Below are 22,927 nucleotides of genomic sequence, written 5' to 3' on the forward strand. Positions count from 1 at the left end.
TTCTGCTGGGTTCCCAAACTTCCATCTGTCTGTGGCTCAGCAAGTCTTCATCCTTTACACCTGGCATGTGTCCACAAAGACCCCCTCTGGGATGTAGATGCCCTCAGACCCCCGGGGGAAGAAGCAACGTCAGGACAGGAGGCTGCTACTAAGCATACGGGAGGGAAATCTGGCCAACGCCAGTGGGGCTGGGAAACCACCGACAAGGGATGTAGCCATGGTTTCTATGGCTTCAAGCCCCTAGAAAGCAAGTCTGCAACTACAGAGTGAAATGCGTCCCTCCAAAATTCTTATGTTGAAGCCCTAACCTCGCTATGTGACTGTCTCTGGAGAAAAGGTGTTCAGAAGTTAATTAAAGTTGAATAAAGTCATAAAAAGATAGAACTGTGGCCTTATAAGAGGAGGAAGATCTCGGTCTCTGTCATGTGAGGACACCGTGAGAAGGTAAACCTCTACAAGCCAGAAAGAGTGTCCTCACCGAAAGTGACCATATAAAATATAAATATAAAATATAAACTAAACAATAAGATGCCCATCTTCTTCCTGAGCTTTATCAGCACGTATTAGACACTGGAACCATTTTATCAGATCAGTAAGCACTGTGGCTTTAACAAAACACTGGTGGGCCAACTTCTCTGGTTTCTGAGTTAGAAGGCAAGCACAAGATACAACAGATATCCGAGTACCTCCCACGCGCAAGAATCCTGCTGGGCTTGTGACTGTAAAGTATCAGAATTAATCCTCATGACAATCTTGTAAAATCACCACTTATTAATCCCATTTTCCAGATAAAGTACAAAATCAAAGAGGTTCAGTATCTGCCCAGCTGCTATACGACAAAACAAATGTTCAAACAGAGATTTACAAGCCACGATGCATGCCCTTCCCGGGATCCTCAACAGGCTGATGAGATAAATCTTATTATACACCTATCTCTACCACTGAGGCTCACACAGCTCTCTGGGAGGGACCAGTGTGAGGAAAGGCAGCCAAGTGTAGCAGAGAGCGGCTTGCTGAGACAGGCTTGTGTGAAAATCCTGGTTATAAAGATCATTGTCAAGTATCGGGCAAGTTACCTCTCTGAACCTTCTCACTGTAACATGGAGATGATAAAACACCCACCTCAGAGAAATATTTTAAAGCAGAGATTGGCCAACTAAGGCTCATGGGCCAAATCCTGACTATCATGTGTTTTGGTACAGCCAAGACCGGCCTTTACACTTCTCGTGACTGGAAAGAAAAAAAACCAAAAACCAAAAACCAAAAAACAAAGGAGTGTATTTCATGATGTGAAAACTCTGAAATTCAAATATCCATGCCCCTAAGTAAAGTTTTATTGGGACACAACCATGCACATCTATTTAGATATTGTCCATGGCCGTTTTTGTGCTGTGATGGCAGTGTTGGGTGGTTGCCATGGAGACGGTATGGCCCGCAAAACCTAATCCATTTACTGTCTGGCTTTTTGCCAACCTCTCGTAAGAAGAACAAATGAGATGCATTCAGGTGTGCAGCAGAGTCCAAGGGCAGCCAGGCCAAGGTCTCTGAGTTCACTCCAATGGCAAGCTACTGTTTTTCTGGCCTTTTACCAGCCCTTACAGTCTAGCTACCAATTAGCTGGCATATTAAGGACAGAGTCTTGACTCCTAGGATCAATAGCATTTCTGCCACGGAAAAGACCAATCCATAAAAAAAAGCTGATGAAAAGATTTCTCTGCTCCTGTGGGGCAATCTCCCGGGCACGGCTTCCTGGACTCAAAGCCAAGGGCAGGCCAAACTTGCATGTAAACACAGCAACCAACTCTATTAACTGGCAAGCCACGGGACAAGTCTAATTAAGGGTAGAGCGCAATTGATTACTAATTATCACTAGTTTATTTCCCATCCTGAGAAACACATCTTAGACCACAGAAAGTACTCCTTCTCCCCGAGGCTTTTTTCAAACCCTTGCAGAATGGCCTGCCCTGACGTGGGTGTTTCATGTGATGGAAACGAGACAAGGGGCGGAAGGCTGGGCTCAGACGTGAGCCTACCGTCTAGGCACAAAGGTCCACAATTCCGTGTGCCAGGGACTCTGGGGATCCTAGTTTCCCCCGTAACAGGCACAGGCCCATGGGCAAGGCCAGCTGTGACGGCCCACGTTCAGACATTTTGAGACCCACCAGGCTTCCCCTTGGTTTGGCAGACAAGTAAACGGCCTCCCAGAGGAAGCCCGGTAAAGGTAATAATCACAACAGTAGCATTTAAAAAACGATAATATGTCTGTGTGCACCGCAGCGTTTTTCACAACCCCTGAGGGGTGGAAACAACCTCAACGTCCACCAACAGATGAACGGGCACACACAACGTGGGACAGCCATACAACAGAATATCACCGAGCCTCAAAAAGCACGGATACCCTGTCATATGCTACACCGTGGGGGAACCTCACATCATGCTCCGTGAAACAAGCCAGTCGCAAAAAGACAAACACTATGGGAGTCCACTTAGAGGGATCTAGAGTAGTCAAACTCACAGAGATGGAAAGTAGGTTGGTGACTGCCAGGGGCTGGGGGGAGGACAAGAGAGCTGTATCACGGGCACGGAATTTCAGGTTTTTAAGATGTGGCACAATGTGGATACAGTTAACACTATCGTACTGTCCACTCAAAGGTGGTTAACACGCTAACACTTACGTTAGCTGCTCTTGGCAATTTAAAAAATGGGAATGATCAGAGTTTCTGTAACTAACACTTTCTGAACACTCAAGTAGGTCCCAGACACAGGGATTACATGTGCTGATTGACATTATCACATATGAGCCTTTCAAAAACTCCACAAGTTGGGCACTCTTCCCTCATTTCTACCCACGAGCAGAGCGAGTATCAGCGAGGCCAGCCCCCTGCTCCTGTCACCCTGCTCCAGGGACTTGAGGGCTGACAGTTGGACCTGCAGAGCTCCTTTCCTGGGCTGCTACAAAACACCACCCCACTAGAAATCGACAGAATCTCAGAAGGCAACAGAAACTACCGGATACCTATCTTAAATTCCCAAGCACCTTTACTAAGAGCAGAGATGAAAACCCAGCCAGACCCCTCCGTTCAACAAAGTCAAGACCTGTCCTTGGCTCTTCCAAAATAGATTGTCAGTCAGCCTCTGGACACTTTTTGGTCATTATTTCTGCTCCTCTGTGCTTTTATTTCATTGCGTTTTGGGGATAAAGTTTAACTGATGTCCTATTTTTATTTTTTTAATGTTCATTTATTTTGGGGGAGGGAGGGGCAGAGTGACGAGGACAGAGGATCTGAAGCGAGCTGCACGCTGACATCAGCACAGAGCCCGTTATGAGGCTCAGACTCACGAACCCTGAGATCACGACCTGAGCCAAAGTGGGATGCTTAACATACTGAGCCAACCAGGTGCCCCTTATTGACGTTTTATACACACACGGTACACACGTAGTAAGCTTACAGCTCACTGATTTTTTACATGCTGATTGCACGCGTAGAACCAGCACCCAGATTAAGAAACAGAGCACGGCCAACGGCCCCAGAATCCCTCCTCGTACCCTTCTCCAGTCACCTCTACTGCCTCACCTAACAATGACAGGTTAATTGTCGCAAAAAACAACTTCTTTCTTAAATTTTATAAAATTAACTGTTGGGTTGGGATTTTGTAATTGACAGAGAATAAAATATGGAAATATTGTCAGAATGGAAGGATGATGGACAGCATGGGCTTGTGTTTAGACAGAACTGAACTTGAATCAAAGCTATGGCATTTCCTAGCTGTGAACCTCTGGACGAGGACTTAACCCCTTTAAGCTTTAGCTTCCTCATCAGAAAAAGGGTATATGATGGGCGCTTCCTGGAATGAATGAAATACTGTAGGCAAAATTAATATGATGCCTTGCAACGAGGTATTACTCTCCAGGGCACGTGTTAGCAAACTGTGGCTTCCTGTATCCTAAATAAAGTTTTATTGGAACAAAGCCCATCTATTCATTTACATATCGCCCAGGGCTGCTTCCGCACTATAAGGGCAGACTTGAGTAGCGGCAACAGAGACCCTACAGCCTGCAAAGCCTTAATATAGTATTTATTATCTGGCCCTTTGTAAAGTGTACTGATCCTTGCTTTAGAATATGGGCCATGTTAGCTGTTGTGTCCACAGGGACCAGAACAGTCTGGCACATGGTAAGCACTCACGTGGTGGCTTTTTTTGTGTGTTACATGCGACAAATAAACACCTGTTTTTTTGGTCATCGTTACTAGGTTTTCTGTATTTTGCAGGTGAACAGATTACAAGAAAGCAGTGAGATCATAAAAATCAAGCACGATAAAACTTAAAAGTCACCAGCACAGGTGCTGGTGCACAGGAAGATGAACAGGTTTGTAAATTCTAGAAAGGCACTGAACTTGGGGTCAGAAGAACATAGTTAGAATCTCAGCTCCACCATTAGCTAGTTGGCTGACCCAGATACGGAACAGTTATGAGAATCTTAATGCCCTCAACACTACTATTTTTCGTTTAGAAAGGCCTCTCCAGCTGGCTCAAACAGGGCAAGAATGGAGTCAGGGAAGCCATTAGGACCTTGTAGTAATTCAGGCAAAGGTGTTAGAAATAATGAGATAGCATATCCTCCAGTGTTCTGAGAATCATTATGTTAACACAAAAAAAGTTTATGAAACAATGTTCCATAGAACTTACAACACGGTATTGTAATTATTTGTTTCCTTGTCTCTCTTACCAAGCTGTGCACTTTTTTTTTCTCTTTCAAGCTGTGCACTTCTAATGAATGGAAACCATAACCTCCTCTTGCTGTCACTTTGTATCACGTGTCTTCCATGATATAAAGTATGAGGACTGAGGCAGTGTAGGCACAAGAAATTTGTTGGATAAATAGAATGCAGAATTAGATTTGGCCCATCTGTGGTCATGCGCCATATGAAAAAGGACTGGGAGTCAGGGAGGCTTAAAGTTTAATTTAAGTACGAGGAAATGGCGAAGAGTATTTGGAGACAGGAATAAGCTGAGAAAACACTATTCACACCCACTTTTAGGTATGTGACAGATTGGTTCATTCACCACCTACCCACTCGCCTCCTGTGTATGTCTTCCTCGCAACACTCTCTTCCTCTGCTGTGACGAGTCCCTCTCCTGGTTTTCCTCCTCCCCATCTGCACCTCCTCTGAGTTCTTCTCTGTCCATCCCTTAAATGCTGGTGTTCCATGCTGGCTTCCTTTCTACTCTCTATGCTCTCATCCAGTTTCAGAACTTCAACTAATATTTAAAATAATCTTGCGGGGGAGCCTGAGTGGCTCAGTCAGTTAAGCGTCCAACTCTTGATTTCGGCTCAGGTCATGTCTCACAGTTTATGAGATTGAGCCCTGCATCGGGCTCCGTGCTGACGCTGAGGAGCATGGTTGGGATTCTCTCTCTCCCTCTCTCTCTGCCTCTCCCCTGCTTGCGTGCACACACACGCACTCTCTCAAAATAAACAAACAATTAAAAAAAAATAGTTCTATGAGTCTTAAATCTCCATTTCAGCTCACATCTCTTTCCTGTGCTCTGGAAAATACACCCACAGGCCCTGCCCACTGGATGTCTCCACTGGGATGTCCACTGACACCCCCAAGTCCTCATGTCTGGGATGGAAATCATTGTCTTTATCCCTTCGCAGACATGGTGAGGCTTTCATCCCCAGCGATTGGTACCACTGTCCCCCAGATGGCAAAGCTGGAAAACCCAGCTGCTCTGAGCCTGCTTTGTCTCACAAGCCCATCCATTCAGTCACATCCCCAACTACCTCCTCCTCCAAAACCTCTTGAATCCACCCATCTCGCTCCAGCCCACCACCTCAGTTCTCCCGTAATCCCTTGCCGCTACGCCTCCAAGCCAGAAACACAGCAAACCCCTAACGGCCTTCCTGATTCTAGTCTTTTCCTATTGCAGTCCAGCCCAGTCCTCTTTCTAAGCCATAAATCAGATCATACCATGTTCCCTTTAAAACACACTGACAGCTTCCCAAACACACGAGCTTGGTACAGAACTGTGCTGTCCCACACAATAGCCGCTAGCTACACGTGTCTCCTGAGCACCTGCAATGCGGATGGCATGAATCAAGAGGGTCTGTGTTGGATGCACACCAGACTCAAAGGCTCCGCATGAAAAAAATGTGAAATAGTTTATTCATAGTCTTTGCTCCTGATCACATGTTGAAATGGTAATGGTTTTGGACGTATTACATTAAGTTATACGTACTTTTAATTTCATTTTTTTTTTTTTTAAACAAGACTGCTAGAAAATGTGTAATTACATACGTGTCTCATATTTTATTTTTACTGGATGGCAATGGTATAAAAGTCCTTCGAGATGTGGCTCCCTGCCTACTTTTCAGCTTCCTCTTTCTCACCTCCTTCACCTAAGCCTCTCTCCTCCTTATCTGTCACCCCCAGCCTTCCTTGCACGTTCCTGTAGGTTGTTTTCTGCTCTTTATACATGGGTCCCCCCTCTCACTGGAACATTCTATTATTTTTAATGTTTATTTATTCTTGAGAGAGAGACAGAGAGCACGAGTGGGGAAAGGGCAGAGAGAGAGGGGGAGACACAGAACCCGAAGCAAGCTCTGGGCTCTGAGCTGTCAACACAGAGCCCGACACGGGGCTCGAACCCACGAACCGTGAGATCATGACCTGAGCCAAAGTTGGATGCTTAACCAACTGAGACACCTAGGCTTCCATGGAACACTCTTTCTATTAGGTCAACTCCTACTGGCCTCATGGGACTCAGCTTTGTAGTATCTGGGAAGGATTTCCTGAACACCAATGTTATTTGTTACCCCCACTGCCCAATGCTCCCTGGCTCCAATGGAAAACACCTGTCACATGCCCTGTGCTGGTCACTGACTAAGCTTGACACCCCGCCCGGATCATACATTCCCTGCACCTTAATTACCGGATCCCTGGAGCAGTGGCTAGCAAGTCCTAGCTACTCTGTATACAGAATGGAAGAATAAATAGAAATACAGTCAATGAACTTATAGTTGCATAGAGTGTCTAATACAAGAATCAGATACAGCCTTAAGAAAGTGCCATTAGCCAAAACACAAAAGGAACAATAAGCTATGTTCTAACTTTTGGGTTCAAATGGGCGAAACCTTTGTAAAGAGCATGACATATTTTTCAAATTTTACAATGATCAAACCTATGGATTAGGCAACCCCATGCCCTTGGATCTCACATACTGAAACTTGAACGTAAGCTTCAGTGTACTTGCGGTAGCTTCCTTTGTTGTAAAAGCAAGAGACTAGAAACAAACTAAGTACCCCATCGTCTACAACAGATGTAAATCACGGTCATGTCTATTCAGCGGAATAGCGTGCAATGGAGAAGAAGGCAGGGGATTCTATGCATGGGAAAGAAGAGATCTTCATGATAAATTAACTGAAGTAGAGTGTAAGGTACATGACATTATATGTTGTTTCCACACATTAGCGTGTTTCAAAAGTATGCGTGTGGGGCTCCTGGGTGGCTCAGTCAGTTAAGCGTCAGACTCTTGATTTTAGCTCAGGTCATGATCTTGAGGTTCATGGGATCCAGCCCAGTACTGGGCTCTGCACTGAGAGTTCAGAGCTTGGAATTCTCCCTCTGCACCTTCTCTGCTCTCTTTCTCTCTCTCTCTCTCTCTCAAGAAAAAAAAATAATAAACTTAAAAACAATGTGTGTGTACAGACACATACGCAGACTTTTATTAGAAGGGTACAGAAGCAACTGGTAATGGTGGTTTCTGGAGGGACAGGCAAGGGAAAAGGGTCAGAGGGAGCTGGTGTTCATCAAGCTCTTTGAACTTGCTAATCCTATGTACATAGTACTTTCAAAACAGTTTAACAAGGGCTTTCTGGCTGTTTTTCTTCTAGGACATGTATGCATGGCCAAAGAACCAGACTGATTCCTCTCCTTTCCCAAGCTGAACAGATGGTAAAATATCAACATTAATTTCCCATCACTTACCGTGATCTTTTTGTGGTCGGGAAACTCGAGGCCAAAATAGTCCCCTTCCACGAGGTTGAGGTGGTTGCAAACTGCATCCAGCAACACTTTCCCAGGGGCTCTTTGCTGGAAACAGAAACAACAGGAGTCACCCCCTCTGAGACAGGCAGATATGAAAACAAACCATGGCTCCCACCACCAGAAGCCTCTTCATTCCTGAATCTTCAGCCCTTCTCAGCTTGCCGCCATCCACCTTCCAGAACGCTGACCGCCTGATCACCAGACCCCCGGCCGCATACCTCTGAGCCTTTTCCAAGCTGTTTTCACACTTAGATGATAATTCTCTGCCATTTTCTCCCCAGCACGGTCCCAGGCACCACCCCCTTTTTAGAAATAGACTTTATTTTTTAGGGAAGTTTTAGATTCACAGAAAACTGAAGACAAAGTACAGAGAATTCCAACATCGCTCTTCTCACCACACACATAGAATCCCTTATTCTTTTTTTTTTTAATTTTTTTTTTCAACATTTTTAATTTATTTTTGGGACAGAGAGAGACAGAGCATGAATGGGGGAGGGGCAGAGAGAGAGGGAGACACAGAATCGGAAACAGGCTCCAGGCTCTGAGCCATCAGCCCAGAGCCTGACGCGGGGCTCGAACTCACGGACCGCGAGATCGTGACCTGGCTGAAGTCGGACGCTTAACCGACTGCGCCACCCAGGCGCCCCAAGAATCCCTTATTCTTAATCTTGCATCCATGTGGTACAGTGGTTACAAATATTGAGCCAACACTGACACATTATCATCACCCAGAGTCCACAGTTGACATTAGGGTTCACTCTGCATTGTATGGTTCTATACTTCCTGACAAACATGTGATATTGTGTATCCTAACATGTAGTATCATGGAGCCACCATCACAGGATCAAGGAGGATAGTTTCACCATCCTAAGAATCCACCATGTGCCATCTAGTCAACCCTCCCCCGCTTCTCCGAACTCCTGGCTACCACTGGTCTTCCTACTGTCTCCAGTCTCACTTCTTCCAGAACGTCATACGTTTGGAATCGTACGGTACGTAACCTTTTCCTATTGGCTTCTGTTGCTCAGCAGCACGCACATAGGTCCCTAGATGTCTTTTCGTGGCTTCCTAGTTCATTTCTCTTATTGCTGAATAATATTCCCTTGTGTGAATGTACCACAGGTTATTTATCCATTCACCCACTGAACGACATCTTGGTTACCACCCCAGTTTAGGCAATTAAGAAGAAAGCTGCTAAAATAGGCATTGGGGAGGGCACTTGTTGGGATGAGCGTTGGGTGTCGTATGTAAGCGGTGAATCTCAGGAATCTACCCCCAAAACCACGAGCACCCTATACACACTGTATGGTAGCTAACTTGACAATAAATTATATTTAGGAGGAGGAGGAGGAGGAGGAGGAGGAGAAAGCTGCCATAAATATTTATGTGTGGGTTTTGTATGGACAGAAGTTTTCAGCTCACGATTCTGTGTTCTTTTTGTGGAAGTGGAACCCCAGTCCCTGTTCCTTTTCCCTTCCTCCACAAATAAGGCAGAAATTATGGCTTTCTTTCTTAGGTTCCCCTAGCACTTTGCGCAAATTCTCATCCATACGACACCCACGCTGAAGATAAGAGCGCATTTTATTAATCTCTGTATCCGCAGAGCCTAAAGACTGACCAATTTTGAAGTGGATGAACAGATGAATAAAACTTACTCACTCCACAGTATTATATATGGTTAAGTATATACAAGCCTGTCTCTCCAATTAAATTCTGGGCTACTTTATAGTTCACCTTTATATTCTTATTGGCCAGCAAAGCACCTGACACTCAAATGCCAGCTGAAATCAATACTATACATGCATTTTCTATATACTGAACCTACAGGAAAAGGGAATATGATATATAAGACCCCAATTTCTACCCTAAATGCCTTGGTTTCTCTTCACTGCCCGGTGGATTCCTAATGACCCGCTAGTAAAATGGATCCAATTCCATCACACGGATCAAACGCTGGAAGAAAAATGTTTCAAAAACACAGTCCTCTACAGTTACTGCTTTTATACTTCCACCTTCCCTCTGAGAAGAGCAGAACATGTTAGGAACCAATTAGCAACTCAGGAGACCAATGGTCAGTAAGAGAGCCTGACTAATACAGTGATGGGCATGTCCATTAGCCCGGCTAGGCATGACCCGAGGAGGCGTCAAAGATGCTTCAGTATCCAGAGGTTTAGCATTTTTTTAAACAGATGCCACTTTATATATTCCCATATTCCTCATCACGGAAATCCAGAAGATAGCCAGAGCTATCTGAAGGTATACAATATTCTCCATGGATATCCCAAACTCACTAGGCTCTTTGAGTGCCTGGTTTAAGGGTCTCTGGCAGAATCGTTTCACGTGAACTGATGGCAGGAAATGTGAAAAACAGTAACGTCTAATGAAGAAGGAAAAGGGGTGCCTGGGTGGCTCAGTCGGTTGGTTGAGCATCCGACTCTTGATTTTGGCTGAGGTCATAGTCCCAGGGTTGTGGGATCGAGCCCAAATCCGGCTCTGCACTGAGCATGGAGCCTGCTTAAGATTCTCTCTCTCTTTCCCTCTGGCCCTCCTCTCTGCTCACACACTCTCTAAAATAAAAAAGTAAATAAAAGGAGGAAGAGATTTCACTTTCATTCTCTAAGAAAGATCATCCCTCCTTTACTTCCTGCGGTGAATTTACTCCTACAGTCTGCCCCATTGTTCCTCAATGCTTGTCTCCAATGCACGTTTTTGAACTTCACTCTAAGAGTAATTTTGTTCAGAATCACATCACAGTATGTAAAATGGATGGTCGTGTTGGTTGCATAGCACTGTGAATATACTTAATGCCGCTGAATTTGTATACTTAATGGCTAAAATGGTAAATGTTACGTTACATATATTTTATCACAATAAAAAAATGTAGGGATGCCTCAGTGGCTCAGTCGGTTGAGGATCCGACTCTTGATTTTGGCTCAGGTCATGATCCCGGGGTCATGGGATGGAACCCACACTGGGCTCCTCACTGAGCATGAAGCCCGCTTCAGATTCTCTTTGTCCCTCCACCCCTTCCCTGCTCATGCACGCTCTCTCTAAAACAAAACAAAAAAAAATGTTTTTTAAAAATGCAGAAGAGAAAAAACAGAAAAAGTAACTGAGGATGGGGTTCACATCCTTAAATAGCTGTGATGCACTGTAGAATCAGTTTCAACTTTTTTAAGAACAAGAAAATGAGTTCTTCTTAGAACGTTATATTGAGGGGCAGGACTAGCTCCTGGAAGAGTGGCTGCGAAGGCCTGATCACACGGGGTGGGGGAGGGGTGGGGGGGAGTGAACACCTATGTGTGTGCACCCAACGTTTGTTACAATTTCTCAGTGCAAAGAGACCTTTTATGTGTTTGGCATGAAATGAACGTTGCTGGAGTACCACAGATTTTGCATTTGGGTTAGGCTTTGTGCTGGAAGCCAGTGATGGGGTTCAAAGAGCTATAAAAGTGCAAGCCCTTTTGCTAACACAAATCTAGAAATAAGCTGATGAAGTGTGAAGAGGAGGAGGAGGCAACAGCATGGATAAAGCTAGCAAAGCATGAAGCAGAGACCTTGAGAAAGACTGAACCATAAAGGTATTTTCTCAAAGGGGGACTTACTTTAAGACACACACACACACAATTCGGGGTGCCTGGGTGGCTCAGTTGGTTAAGCGTCCAACTTTGGCTCAGGTCATGATCTTGCAGTTGGTGGGTTTGAGCCCCGCATCGGGGTCTGTGCTGATGGCTCAGAGCCTGGAGCCTGCTTTGGACTCTGTGTCTCACTCTCTCTTTCCCCCTCCTCCTCTCAGGCTCGGTATCTCTCAAAAATAAACATTAAAAGAATACAAAAGACATACACACACAATCCTATTCAATGCTGTACAAGCTACATTACACAAGGAAGGGAAACCAAGTAATTTACACATCGTTTGAAAACTTACATGTTAGGAAGTTTAACATGGAAAGGATCTTATGACAAATGAGTTGTGTTAATGATCACCAAGTGTTAGTATTGGAGGGGAGGAAACAGATCTCTAAGACTCCCACAGCCTCTAAGAAACTGTCAATCTGGCCAGCCCCATACTTAGCCAGTCTTGATTAAAGTATTCTAGACATGTGAGCCTTACAGAAAAGACACCAAATAGTAATTATATGTTTCATCCTGGAGAACAAATCAGCAATTAGTGAAACTACATAATCGCATTTTTCTTATTGGCTACTTTTAATGATGCTGCAAAAGGCATTTGAATTTTAGCCCAGCGCACAAACAATGTGGCTGATTTCAAACTTGGCGTCCATGTTCATTTTCTCCATTTTGAATGGGCTTTTCATAGAATCTATAAGAGTACATTTTTGGAAGAGGTTCGCATTCTTGGAGAATGTCTGGCCACTAGATATTGAATAACAAATAGTATGAACATTCACATTTGATTTTAAGGTACTAAAAACTGTGAATCAAAGCTGCTCTAGTTTATTGTACCTTTAAAAATATATCTATCCCCTCAGGCTATTTCTATTACATAAAGTTTTATGTGGGAGTATTTTTCTTCTCCAAAAGAATAAAGACAATTTTTTCTGGGGTGGGGGGGGGGGTGTGGTATTTTCTTCTCTCTCCCTAATTCCTCAAAGCATCTGAACAAATGATTTCCCCTATACTTGAGACAAGCTACGGTTCTAACCTCTCAGAAACAATCTCATAGACACAAATCTATAAAGATAATGTTTGACTAGGTTTTAAAATTTTTGCATCTGCTGAGGTTTCAGAAAGCTGTTTCTGGAAGTGTTTCCCCCCCCCCCCTTCCTGGTTTAGGATTAACGTAACCATAACAACCAGGGCACGCTCTGATCCAGCAGAGAATGGCTTCTCTCAAAGGCCTTCGGCCCCCTTTTTCTTACCATGAATACCTATTAGAATATTATCCAAAGTCCTATAACCCACCAACCCTCAACAAGTCTAATCTTAGGGCATCAGAACACTGCAGATTCCCTCATGGCCCGTTGCTAGTTTTTGGCCAGGTGGGGGGATGTACTAAGTACACGGGGCTTGAGAGACACACACACGCGCTGGGCTAAGTGCCGAAGGAACAGAAATCAATACAAGTATCCCTGAGTTGGGGCTACAGACAAACAACCAGCTAAATATATGGTAAGTGCTATGTGGGGAGGGGGAGGGGGAGAGGGGAGAGGGGAGAGGGAGACCTCTCCGGTGTCTCTTCCTAGAAAAACACTAGTCCTTTTCGATCAGGGTTTCACCTCTATGACTTCATTTGACCTTAATTACTACCTTACTCCAAATATGGCCACAATAAAAGTTAGGGCTTCAATTTATGAACTGAGGGCAGGGGAGCAGAATTCAGTCCACAGGACATGAGTCATGATAGGACTGGAGACATTATCATCCGTCTCCCAGGATCAATGTAAGACTCAAAACTGTGATTGCCAAGTGGTTATTAGCAAAGGCCCTGGCACATAAGAACAAGTTCTCAAGTATTGCTGCTTCTGCTGTGTAGGGAAAATGTTAATTTATAGAATTAACGGCAGGGGAGGGAGTTGACATTGAGAAGGAGGAGCCATTTTCCACCCCCCAAGGCATGCCTCTGCAATGTCATGCGATACAAAACTTGGCTACCACGTCAGCGGGCTGCGTGCCAATGTCCCCAAGGGCAGAGGCCATGCCAAGGATCCCTGCTGGAGGTGATTCAGAAGAGCACTTCTGACTTACGTGCCTGTCAATCACCTGCAGACATTAACAAGCTGCAGGTGCTGATTCTGGAGGCACGGGGTGAGGCCCGAGAATCTGCATTTCTAACAGGCCCCCAGGGCTGTTGCTGCTGCTGCTACAAAGACTATGCTTTGAGTAGCAAGGTGCCAGTCACCTGCCAGTCGATGAGTTGCTACTGAGTGACCTGTGGATCCTGCACACGTGGGGCAGGCAGGCTGGCTCCATGGTCTCTCTGACTTCTGCTCAAGGCTAACATCAAGGCTAAACTTGAGAGTCAACCATAGCCAAAAAAAAAAAAAAAAAAAAAAAAAAGCCAAACCTATGGGTATGGGTTGAATTGTGTCCCTCAAAAAGATATGCTGAAGTCCTATCTCCCAGCATCTGTGAACATGACCTTATTCGGAAACAGGGTCTTTGAGATAAAATCAAGTTAAGATGAGGCCATTAGCATGGGTTTTAACCCAATATGACTGGCTCCTTGAAAGAAAATGGTGTGAAGACAGACACTGGGAGAATGCCATGTGATAACAGAGGCAGAGACCGAATGATGTGGTTATGAGCAGGGAACATCAAGGATTAACATCCCCCTGCCCTGCCCCCCCCGTCAAAGCTGAAAAGAGGCAAAAAATGATTCTGCTCAGAGTCTTGGAGGGACCATGGCTCTGATGACACCTTGAGTTTGGACTTGTAGCCTCCAGAACTGTGGGAGAATCAATTAGTTGTTTTCAGCCACCCAGTTTGTGGGACTTTGTTACCGCAGCCCTAGCAAACTATGTATACAACCACCTTCTATAGGGCTGTTACTCCTCTCTTAGCCACAAGGGGGCGGGGACAATGCAGTCACATCCAGCCAGCATGGTCCCTTTGGAAGAGACTACAAGGAAACCACCACCCAATAAGTGGGTTTGGAATAACAAAGCCCCTGGCCTTCAAAATTTCTCTAACTTGATAATCAAATATATTCAGCAAGTGCTAGACGAATTATGGAAGGTAATTAATCTTTCTTGATGTTAAAAGAGGCTCCTCTTTTTACCGTGGTTGCTCTAGATGTGAGTGTTGTTCTAGAACTGAAATCCTTTTTAAGAAATACTCTCTTCTGAGACCCTTCCAGCCGTGAAGTCAGAGGGGCGGAGCCAGGTCCAAAGGGCACAGAGCTCACACGCATTCCCAACACCCCAGCAGCCCGCCCCGGGGTACCACCCCGTCCTAGCCCCTCTGCACACACTCAGGAGCTGCCAATGAGGCAGAAGTTCAAGGACAGTACAATTTGAGAAATTCCACAGGAACCCACCTAACTGTCCATAAATGCATGTTTTTCTTAGAAAATTTAGCACAAGGCCGCTGCCAGACACAGCTTAATATAAACGATGGAAAGAATGTCAGTCTGTGGCTAAAAATGGCCGACTGAACACATGTGTCTCCACTACACTCAGAAACCCCGCTTAAAAAAGAACAGTGAGAGGGGGAAAAAAAGGAAAAAGAGGAATAAATTCACAGAAAACAGAGAAAGTGAGACAAGAGACAGCAAGTGAGAGATTCCCCCCAAATTCTAGAAGATGACAGACAAGGATGCTAAAAATCTAATTACAGAGCAGAGGGAGACTCTGCAATAGGGAAACGGCTACATTACACAGAGTCCCGCAAAGGGTCCGAAGTGGGAGAGGCCAGGTACTTCTGATAATGCAGGCTAGAGGAAAACACTTGTTAAAACACTGTAATTTGGATCCCCATATAGCTAAGAGTTTGTAACTAAAACAACAACAACAACAACAACAACAACAACAAAAAGCCAACAAACCCAGAAGGTTATCATAAGGAATATTTGGATAACAAGAGCTCTTAGCAATAAAAAAAACAACAACAACACAGTGCAGAAATAAAAATTGCACTGGGAGAGTTTAAAGATATAGTTGAAAACCCCCCAAAACGAGACCTCATGGCCAAGAGATGGCAACGAGACACGGGCACGGGGCATTTGCGGGCTCAGTCCAAGAGTTCCAACCTCTGGGCGACGGGCCATCTAGACAGATCCAAGAGCAAAGCAAAATTATACAAGCACAAATGTAGGGAAATTCTCCAGAATGGAAGGGGAGAACTTTCTAGATTGCAAAGGGCCAGAGAGCATGTCCCAGAATGAATGAGCACTATCCATTTCAAGACAACTATCCGGATAATTATGGAACCCAAAGAGTGAAAAGAAGATTCCAAATGTCATGAGAGAGAAGCAAAGTATGGTATATCATAAGCAGGGCACAGAACTTCTTGATGGCACATGAGAAGCCAGAACAGAGTCCCTACCATTTCCCCTTACGGGACGGACATCAATAATAACGGCTGGATGAAGAGCTGGAGTAAACAAAGACACTGGCGGCCAGATGCAGCTCCCTGGGGACTCACCCCGGGGACGGAGGGAACACATTATTTGCACACCTGTAACTCCCTAAGCTGCAGGCCCTGAGGCATTCCAGGCAGAAGGACACAGACTTGCCAAGGTCAGGCTCTCTCACTGTGGAGCTGGGATTCAAACCCAGTCCTGAGAATCTGCTCCTAACCATGGAGTCCCCCAGGCTCTCCATTTCCCTCTCACCCCTTTCAAGACCTAGACTTGTAATTTTGAGGACTCAAATTGTCCTAGAGAAAACTTGCTGATAAAACCAAGGAAAGAGGCCCACACTTTACACGGGCCATAGCTGGTGGCACCAAAGAGGGTTGGGAGCCCACGTGATTGTTAACAGGACCGTGGTAGGACAGAGCCCCTGCAAGCTGGTGTGAGTGTCACATAAACCAACCATGATCTCCCACTGCAAAGGCAGGACTAACACAGAAATCAGACAACTGAAGTGTGGGAGAGGTTTCTCATGCTGTTTCTCCAGCCCTTGGATGACGCAGAGAGGCAGCATAATGTTCTTATCAAGAATGCAAACATCTGCCTTCTTGCAAATCCTGGATCTCCACTCCATGGCGGTGTGACCTGGGGCAAGTGACTCTCTGGGCCTCAGTTAGCTCTTCTGCAGAATGGGCCTGATGACCAAACCACTGTACAGGGCTGTGGTGAGGCTCACGTGACTCACTACACCCCAAGCGCTTAGGACGGGATCCGGTACTCACTAAACTCTACCGGGTAAGAACTATGATGATGGGGAGGGGAAGGAAGCAAAGGACTCAAACGCCCAACAGGAAACATGGCGGCAGCCTCATCAGCAGACAGCGTGATCACCATTGCTGTGAAACACCGGCCAGAGCAAGAACGGGAACTACAACTTTAAAAGCAAAGTCTGGGCACTGGGACAAAGCTTTCATTCTGGGAGAAAGGAGCTAAATGTTTAGGCCTGCCCATCTCCTTGTCCACAAACGCGGCGATTCTTCCTCCCTCGGTGGCTCCAAGGGTGGCCGCAACTGTCTGCGCGGGCACACTGTACTCGTTGTTCCCCTCCGCACTGAGCCTCAGTGATCAGAACGCTCATTAAACACACTTCAGATTGGATTTCAGAGTCCCGACGCCAGGCTGGGAAGAGAACGGGTGCTTTCAGCTCCCTGGCTGTAATTTAGCTACGTTGCAACCGCGGCGTCGTTAGTACAGAAGTCACTCCCCTTCTCCCTTGGCACCAAGACTTGATGTGCGCATGCACGGCGGAGGCTTTCTAGTGCTTTCTTGCAATCCCACAATGCAGTGAGCAAGATATGAAAAATGTTTGCGGAGAACTGGGCTCCTCCTAGTGCCAGGTTTCTCTGCTTTTGACCCTGGGCGATTTGTTGTTTTTTGATCACTTTCAGAAGTAGATGAATGGGGGCGCCTAGGTGGCTCAGTCAGTGAATTACTGGACTTGGGCGCAGGTCATGATCTCCCGATTGTGGGTTCAAGCCCCGCATCCAGCTCTGTGCTGACAGCTTAGAGCCTGGCGCCTGCTTCACATTCTGTGCCTATCTCTCTCTGCCCCTCCCCTGCTAGTGCTCTGTCTCTCAAGTATAAATAAACGTTAAAAAAAAAAAAAAGTAGACAAAAAAATTCCAAAATTTATTGAAATAAAATAATCTTGACTTAAAAAAAAACCCATTAGCCAGGGAATAAAATATCACACAAATAACGAATAAGGGAAGTACAAACCAGATCAGGACTGCTGGAGGAAAGCATTAGACCTTTCCCAGCAAAAAGAAAAATGCTTGCATTTTCCTTATGTCTATTTAGTTTGGCATCTTTCTCCTTGGGCTCAGTGGTCTAATTAAGCCTCAAAAGTACATTCAGTGCACGGAGCCTGAACTTTCTCAAAATACACCTGATACCATGCACTTAGCCTCTAAAATTATTATTCCGAAGTAAGATGGAAAGTAAATATTTTATTGAATTTAGCTTCACATTTGAACAGAAGGGTGAAGACTTTGTAAAACAAAGCCACCGAATAACATATGTGATTCTGGGTTCTCAATTCTCTTCACGTGCAGGCAGATTTCTTCTACCATGTTTTTTAAACACAGCCTTCCCCTCAAGAGCCAATGTCCAAGGTTCTTGGACAACCTCCAGGAACATTAAATGAAAGAAAAATTATTTTAAATCTTTGCAGATACTTTCAACAGAAAATATTTTTAATGTTTTTCAGTTAGGGGAGAATGGGAACATTTTCTCATCCTGAAAAAGGGTTTTATTTTTTTGTTAGATTTTTTTTTCTTAAGGGGGGAGGTGTGCAGGGGAGAGGCGTAGAGAGAGTGAGAGGATAGCAAGCAGGCTCCATGCTCAGCACAGAGCCTGATGCCAGGCTCAGTCCCACCACCCTGGGATCACAACCTGAGCTGAAATCAAGAGTTGGATGGTAAACAGACTGAGCCACCCAAGAGCCCCTGAAAAAGGGTTTTCAAATTATTTTTTATGCATAAGGCTTTTAAATTAAAAATATGTAAGCCGAAGTGTGATGTGAAAATTCAGCTTTCAGGACACTTGAAGAATTCTCAGCTCTGGAGTCCCCAGAAAACCTCCCAAATAGTACTATCTACTTTTCATTCTTTTTCAAGTACTTTTCAGGTTTAATATCCTATTAAGCACCTAAGAGATTGGGGGTATGAGTGAGCTCTGGCTCCAGGTTTGCCTATCTGCAGAAGAGGTCAGAATCAGTACGGGTGAGCTTTGAACAACTTGGGTTTGAATTTTGTGAGTGTACTTGTATGTAGACTTCCTCAATGAATACAGTGCAGTACTATATGTTTTTACGATTTTCTTACTTTTTTTCCTCTAGCTTACTTTATTATAATAATACAGTATATAGTACATAGAATATACAAAGTACATAACACCCAGTTGTTTGTTATCTGTAAGGCTTCTAGTCAACAGTAGGCTAGTAGTTAAGTTTTGGGGAAGTCAAAAGTCATAGGCAGATTTTCAATTATAGAGGGGGCTGGCGCCCCTAACCCCTGCATTGTTCAAGGGTCAACCGTACTTCTCCTCTTCTGAAAAACTGCAAAGCTCTGATTAAAGTAAGCACAGAGACTCCAGACTTAGGGAAAAGAAACTTACAAGTATATAACAAAGGTAACAAAAGGCATCCAACAGAGACAGAAAGTAGACTGAGAGTAGAATCGTGGCTCCCAGGGGTTGGAGGTGAAGTAGGGATGGAGAGCTATTGTTTTGGGGGTACAGAGTTCAGTTTGGGAAGATGAAGAGAGTTCTGGAGATGGCCGGTGGTGATAGTTGCACAGCAATGTGAATGCACTTAATGCCACTGAACTATACACTTAAAAATGCTTAAGATGGTGAATTTTAAGTCGTGTATTTTCAAACTAGAAAAATATGGGAAAATATCCAAAAGTACAAACAATCCACTATAGGGAGGGGCAAAATGGGGGGAGAAAAAGGCCCTATAGAGAGCATTTTCATGATAAACAAAGTATACATTATGATTATAAAGAAAGAAACCTAGCTTTTGCCTCATTTACAGCTGATGAAGCTATTACTACTAGGTATAAAAATGTGTGAGGGGGTGCTTGGGTGGCTCAGTTGGTTAAGTGCTTGGCTTCGGCTCAGGTCATGATCTCATGGTTTGTGAGTTTGAGCGCTCAATCTGCACTGTCAGTGCAGAGCCCACTTGAGATGTTTTGTTTCTTTCTCTCTGCCCCTCCCCTGCTCATGCTCTCTCTCAAAAATAAAATAAAAACATTTTTTAAAAAATGTGTGAGATTACATTTGAGAGCAGCACAGAATGGGGGAGGGATCCAGAGTCATCAAGACAGAACTTTAATGCTTGACTTGCCATTTACCAGTTACGTGGCCCAAGCTAGTTACATGGCCTGGGCACTGACTGTCCCATCTCGGTAATGGACTAATGATACCCCTTAATGAGGTGGTTCTGAGAATTTAATCAGGTTGACACATACAACGCCAGGCACCAATCCAGCACATAACATGAGGCTTCATTTGTAGTTGAAGGCTTCGCCAAGTTATTTCCAACTTTTGGTAGTCATGAAAACTCCCTTAAGTAGTTTTAAGCCTTACTACAAATTAACCACTGTAAGATAAAACATATACTTTCTGTTACATTCCAAAATCTTCTGAAGAGGGGATGAAGAATGAGATCATGGAAATAAGGGGAAGGGGGGGTGGAATTTTGCATGATGGACAAACTAGAAAGCCCTAAAAAGCACAACAGTTCTGTGTGTCCGCTGTTGATGACAGGTCCTTTCAGTCAGCAACTTGCTAGAGTAAGACAAAATACAAGCACACAGACCCTAGACCTAGGAAAAAGAAGCTCCTAATATACAGCAAAAGTATAGAGAGCATATCCTATTCTACTAGACGGACAGTTGACTAGAAAGACTGGAAGAATGTGAATTAAACATATTTCTCCTTTAAATTATCAGACAACAAGCTCCTTGGGTATTAATAAACCACAGTGCTGACAGACAAGATCGTTCTGCGTGGTTTATGTCAGATTCTTTAAGTTACTACAAACCTAGTGGAAAGAGAGGATGATCCCGTCAGGAATGGTTTCCAGAAGCGAATTCCAGTATCACAATGATTTTGAGGCTCACCTAGAAACTTGAAATCATCCACACCCTCTAACCCCATACATACCTGTAGTCTCACATGCATGAAGAGTTTGGAAAATAGCCCTCAAGTCTGATTCATGCACACACTCACAGTCCTTCATGACACTCAAGAACTTGGAAAACACACAGCTTTACCTTTCATGATATTCTTTTCAAATTCACCTGTTTGAGTATGTTGAGGAAATTTTTTTCTTTTTTTAAAAAGTTTGGTTGGTTATTTATTTATTTATTTATTTATTTATTTTTAAAGTATTTATTTACCTTGGGAGACAAGAGAGAGAGCGCAAGCAGGGGAGGGGCAGAGAGAGAGAGAGGAAGAATCCCAAGCAGGATTCACGCTGTCAGTGCAGAGCCTGTTGTGGGGCTCGAACCCATGCACCGTGAGATCATGACCTGAGCCGAAATCAAGATTCAGATGCTTAACCGACTGAGCCACCTAGGTGCCCTGAGGAAATTTCTTTCCATAACAACTTCTGGTTATTTCTCTGCTGCATTTGACCTCTGTACTTATGATTACCATTTGACTTACTATATAAACGGTTCTCACATCGTTTCTCAGGTCAGTTCTATCAGCAAGAGTCATCTTCTACTAAATCAGATTCTTCTTCAAAACTCAGAGTACGAGCCAAAGTCCTTACAATGGAAAACAAGGCCCCACAGGATCTGATCCTCCCTTGTGGTCTGTCTGAGGCCACAACCAAGTGTTCTCCCTCTTGCTCGTTCCACTCTAGCAACATGGGCCTCTTGCAGTTCTCAGCATATCAGGGAAAAGCCCACCTCAGGGCCTTTGCACTGGTTGCTCCCTCTACCTGGAATACCCTCTCCTCAGAAATCTTCAAGGATAATTCCCTCACCTCTTTCAAATCTTTACACAAATGTCACCTTCTCAACAGGACTGACCCGAACCCCTCTACTTAAATGTAATTTGCCCCCACACCTCCCTTTTTCCCCCTTTCTTTCCCCCACTTTCCCACTATCGGCATGATACACAGTAGGTGCCTGTAAAGATCTGCTGAATGGATGAGTGAATGAATCACTTCAAACTCATAATTCTCGGGGTGCCTGAGTGGCTCAGCCAGTTAAGCATCCGACTCTTGATTTCGGCTCAGGTCATGAGATGGAGCCCCACGTCTGGCTCTGCACTGGGCATGGCTCATAATTTTCATGGAGAGACGATAATAACATGATCTTTAACAAAAACAACTGTACGCTGGGGTCTAGATTCTAAGGCCAATTTGAGAATATGTTTTTCTTTCAAGAAACTGTTGCTCAAAGAATGGACATTTTCCAAAAGCCATAATGGGGAAACCACTCTGGAAAGGCCAACTGCGGTGAAAACATCAAAAGGGAAATAATAAAGGAAGACATTCCGTTGATGAGGAAACACGTCAGACTGTACCTCAGTGCACAACAAGGCTAGTCATGTGACCGTTACACACAGAAACGCCTACAGGGAGATGCACGGACGTGAAACTGTCCCACTGCCAATACTAAGTGGCCATGTGGCTTCTCTGCCTTATCCCTCAGACAGCTTTGATGAGTAAACTAAATATGAGAAATAAAAGGAGGGTCTGTGTTTTTTCAAATGTTGCTCAGAGAATCCACACCGTTGTGTGGCCTGCTGCTCCTGAAGCAGTGCTGTGGAACTGTCTGGAATGTCCGTTCTCTTTTGAGCTGGTTCACTAGTTTACTCTTACGCGATTATTTCAAAATCTGGTAAAAATACCCTGGAGTTAGCATGTTCTATTGATAATTCATACTGATCGCCAACTTTTGGCTCGCTCCACGCCCCTCATTCCAAAACCTCAAAGTTAGAACATCCCAGCGATTAGCTTCATTTTTCTGTAGTGTTACCGGTGCTCAGAGTGAGTGGTGGGAAAATGGAAGACAGATGTAAGGTATATAATAAAAAGCATGAGTATCGATTACATCTCTGAAATAAAATCCTGCCCAGTAACACGGGCAGCCTATGGTGTCCTAATATCAGCATTGGGAGAAAAGCAAAAGCAAGTAATAAGAATGATCTTTAAAAAACAATTCTCTACGATTTAATAGCACTCGAAATGTTCGTCTGCAGCAGCGACCTAGGCAACGGATGCGGCTGAAACCAGATCATGTTCCCTTTGCTCCAGAGT

The 22,927-nt window shown here is 44.5% G+C and overlaps 1 protein-coding gene across 4 annotated transcripts in view; it reads right to left on the reverse strand.

Moving 5' to 3' along the window:
* Positions 1–22,927, reverse strand: part of FARP1 (FERM, ARH/RhoGEF and pleckstrin domain protein 1) — a 294,480-nt gene that overhangs the window by 92,289 nt on the left and 179,264 nt on the right. For all 4 annotated transcript variants that reach the window (XM_058681516.1, XM_058681505.1, XM_058681520.1 and 1 more), the window contains exon 3: positions 7,992–8,096. In XM_058681516.1, coding sequence (XP_058537499.1) covers positions 7,992–8,096 — 105 coding nt within the window. The remainder of the gene's footprint in view (positions 1–7,991; positions 8,097–22,927) is intronic.

Source organism: Neofelis nebulosa, chromosome 1 (assembly GCF_028018385.1).
Source record: "Neofelis nebulosa isolate mNeoNeb1 chromosome 1, mNeoNeb1.pri, whole genome shotgun sequence".
Classification (NCBI taxonomy): domain Eukaryota; kingdom Metazoa; phylum Chordata; class Mammalia; order Carnivora; family Felidae; genus Neofelis; species Neofelis nebulosa.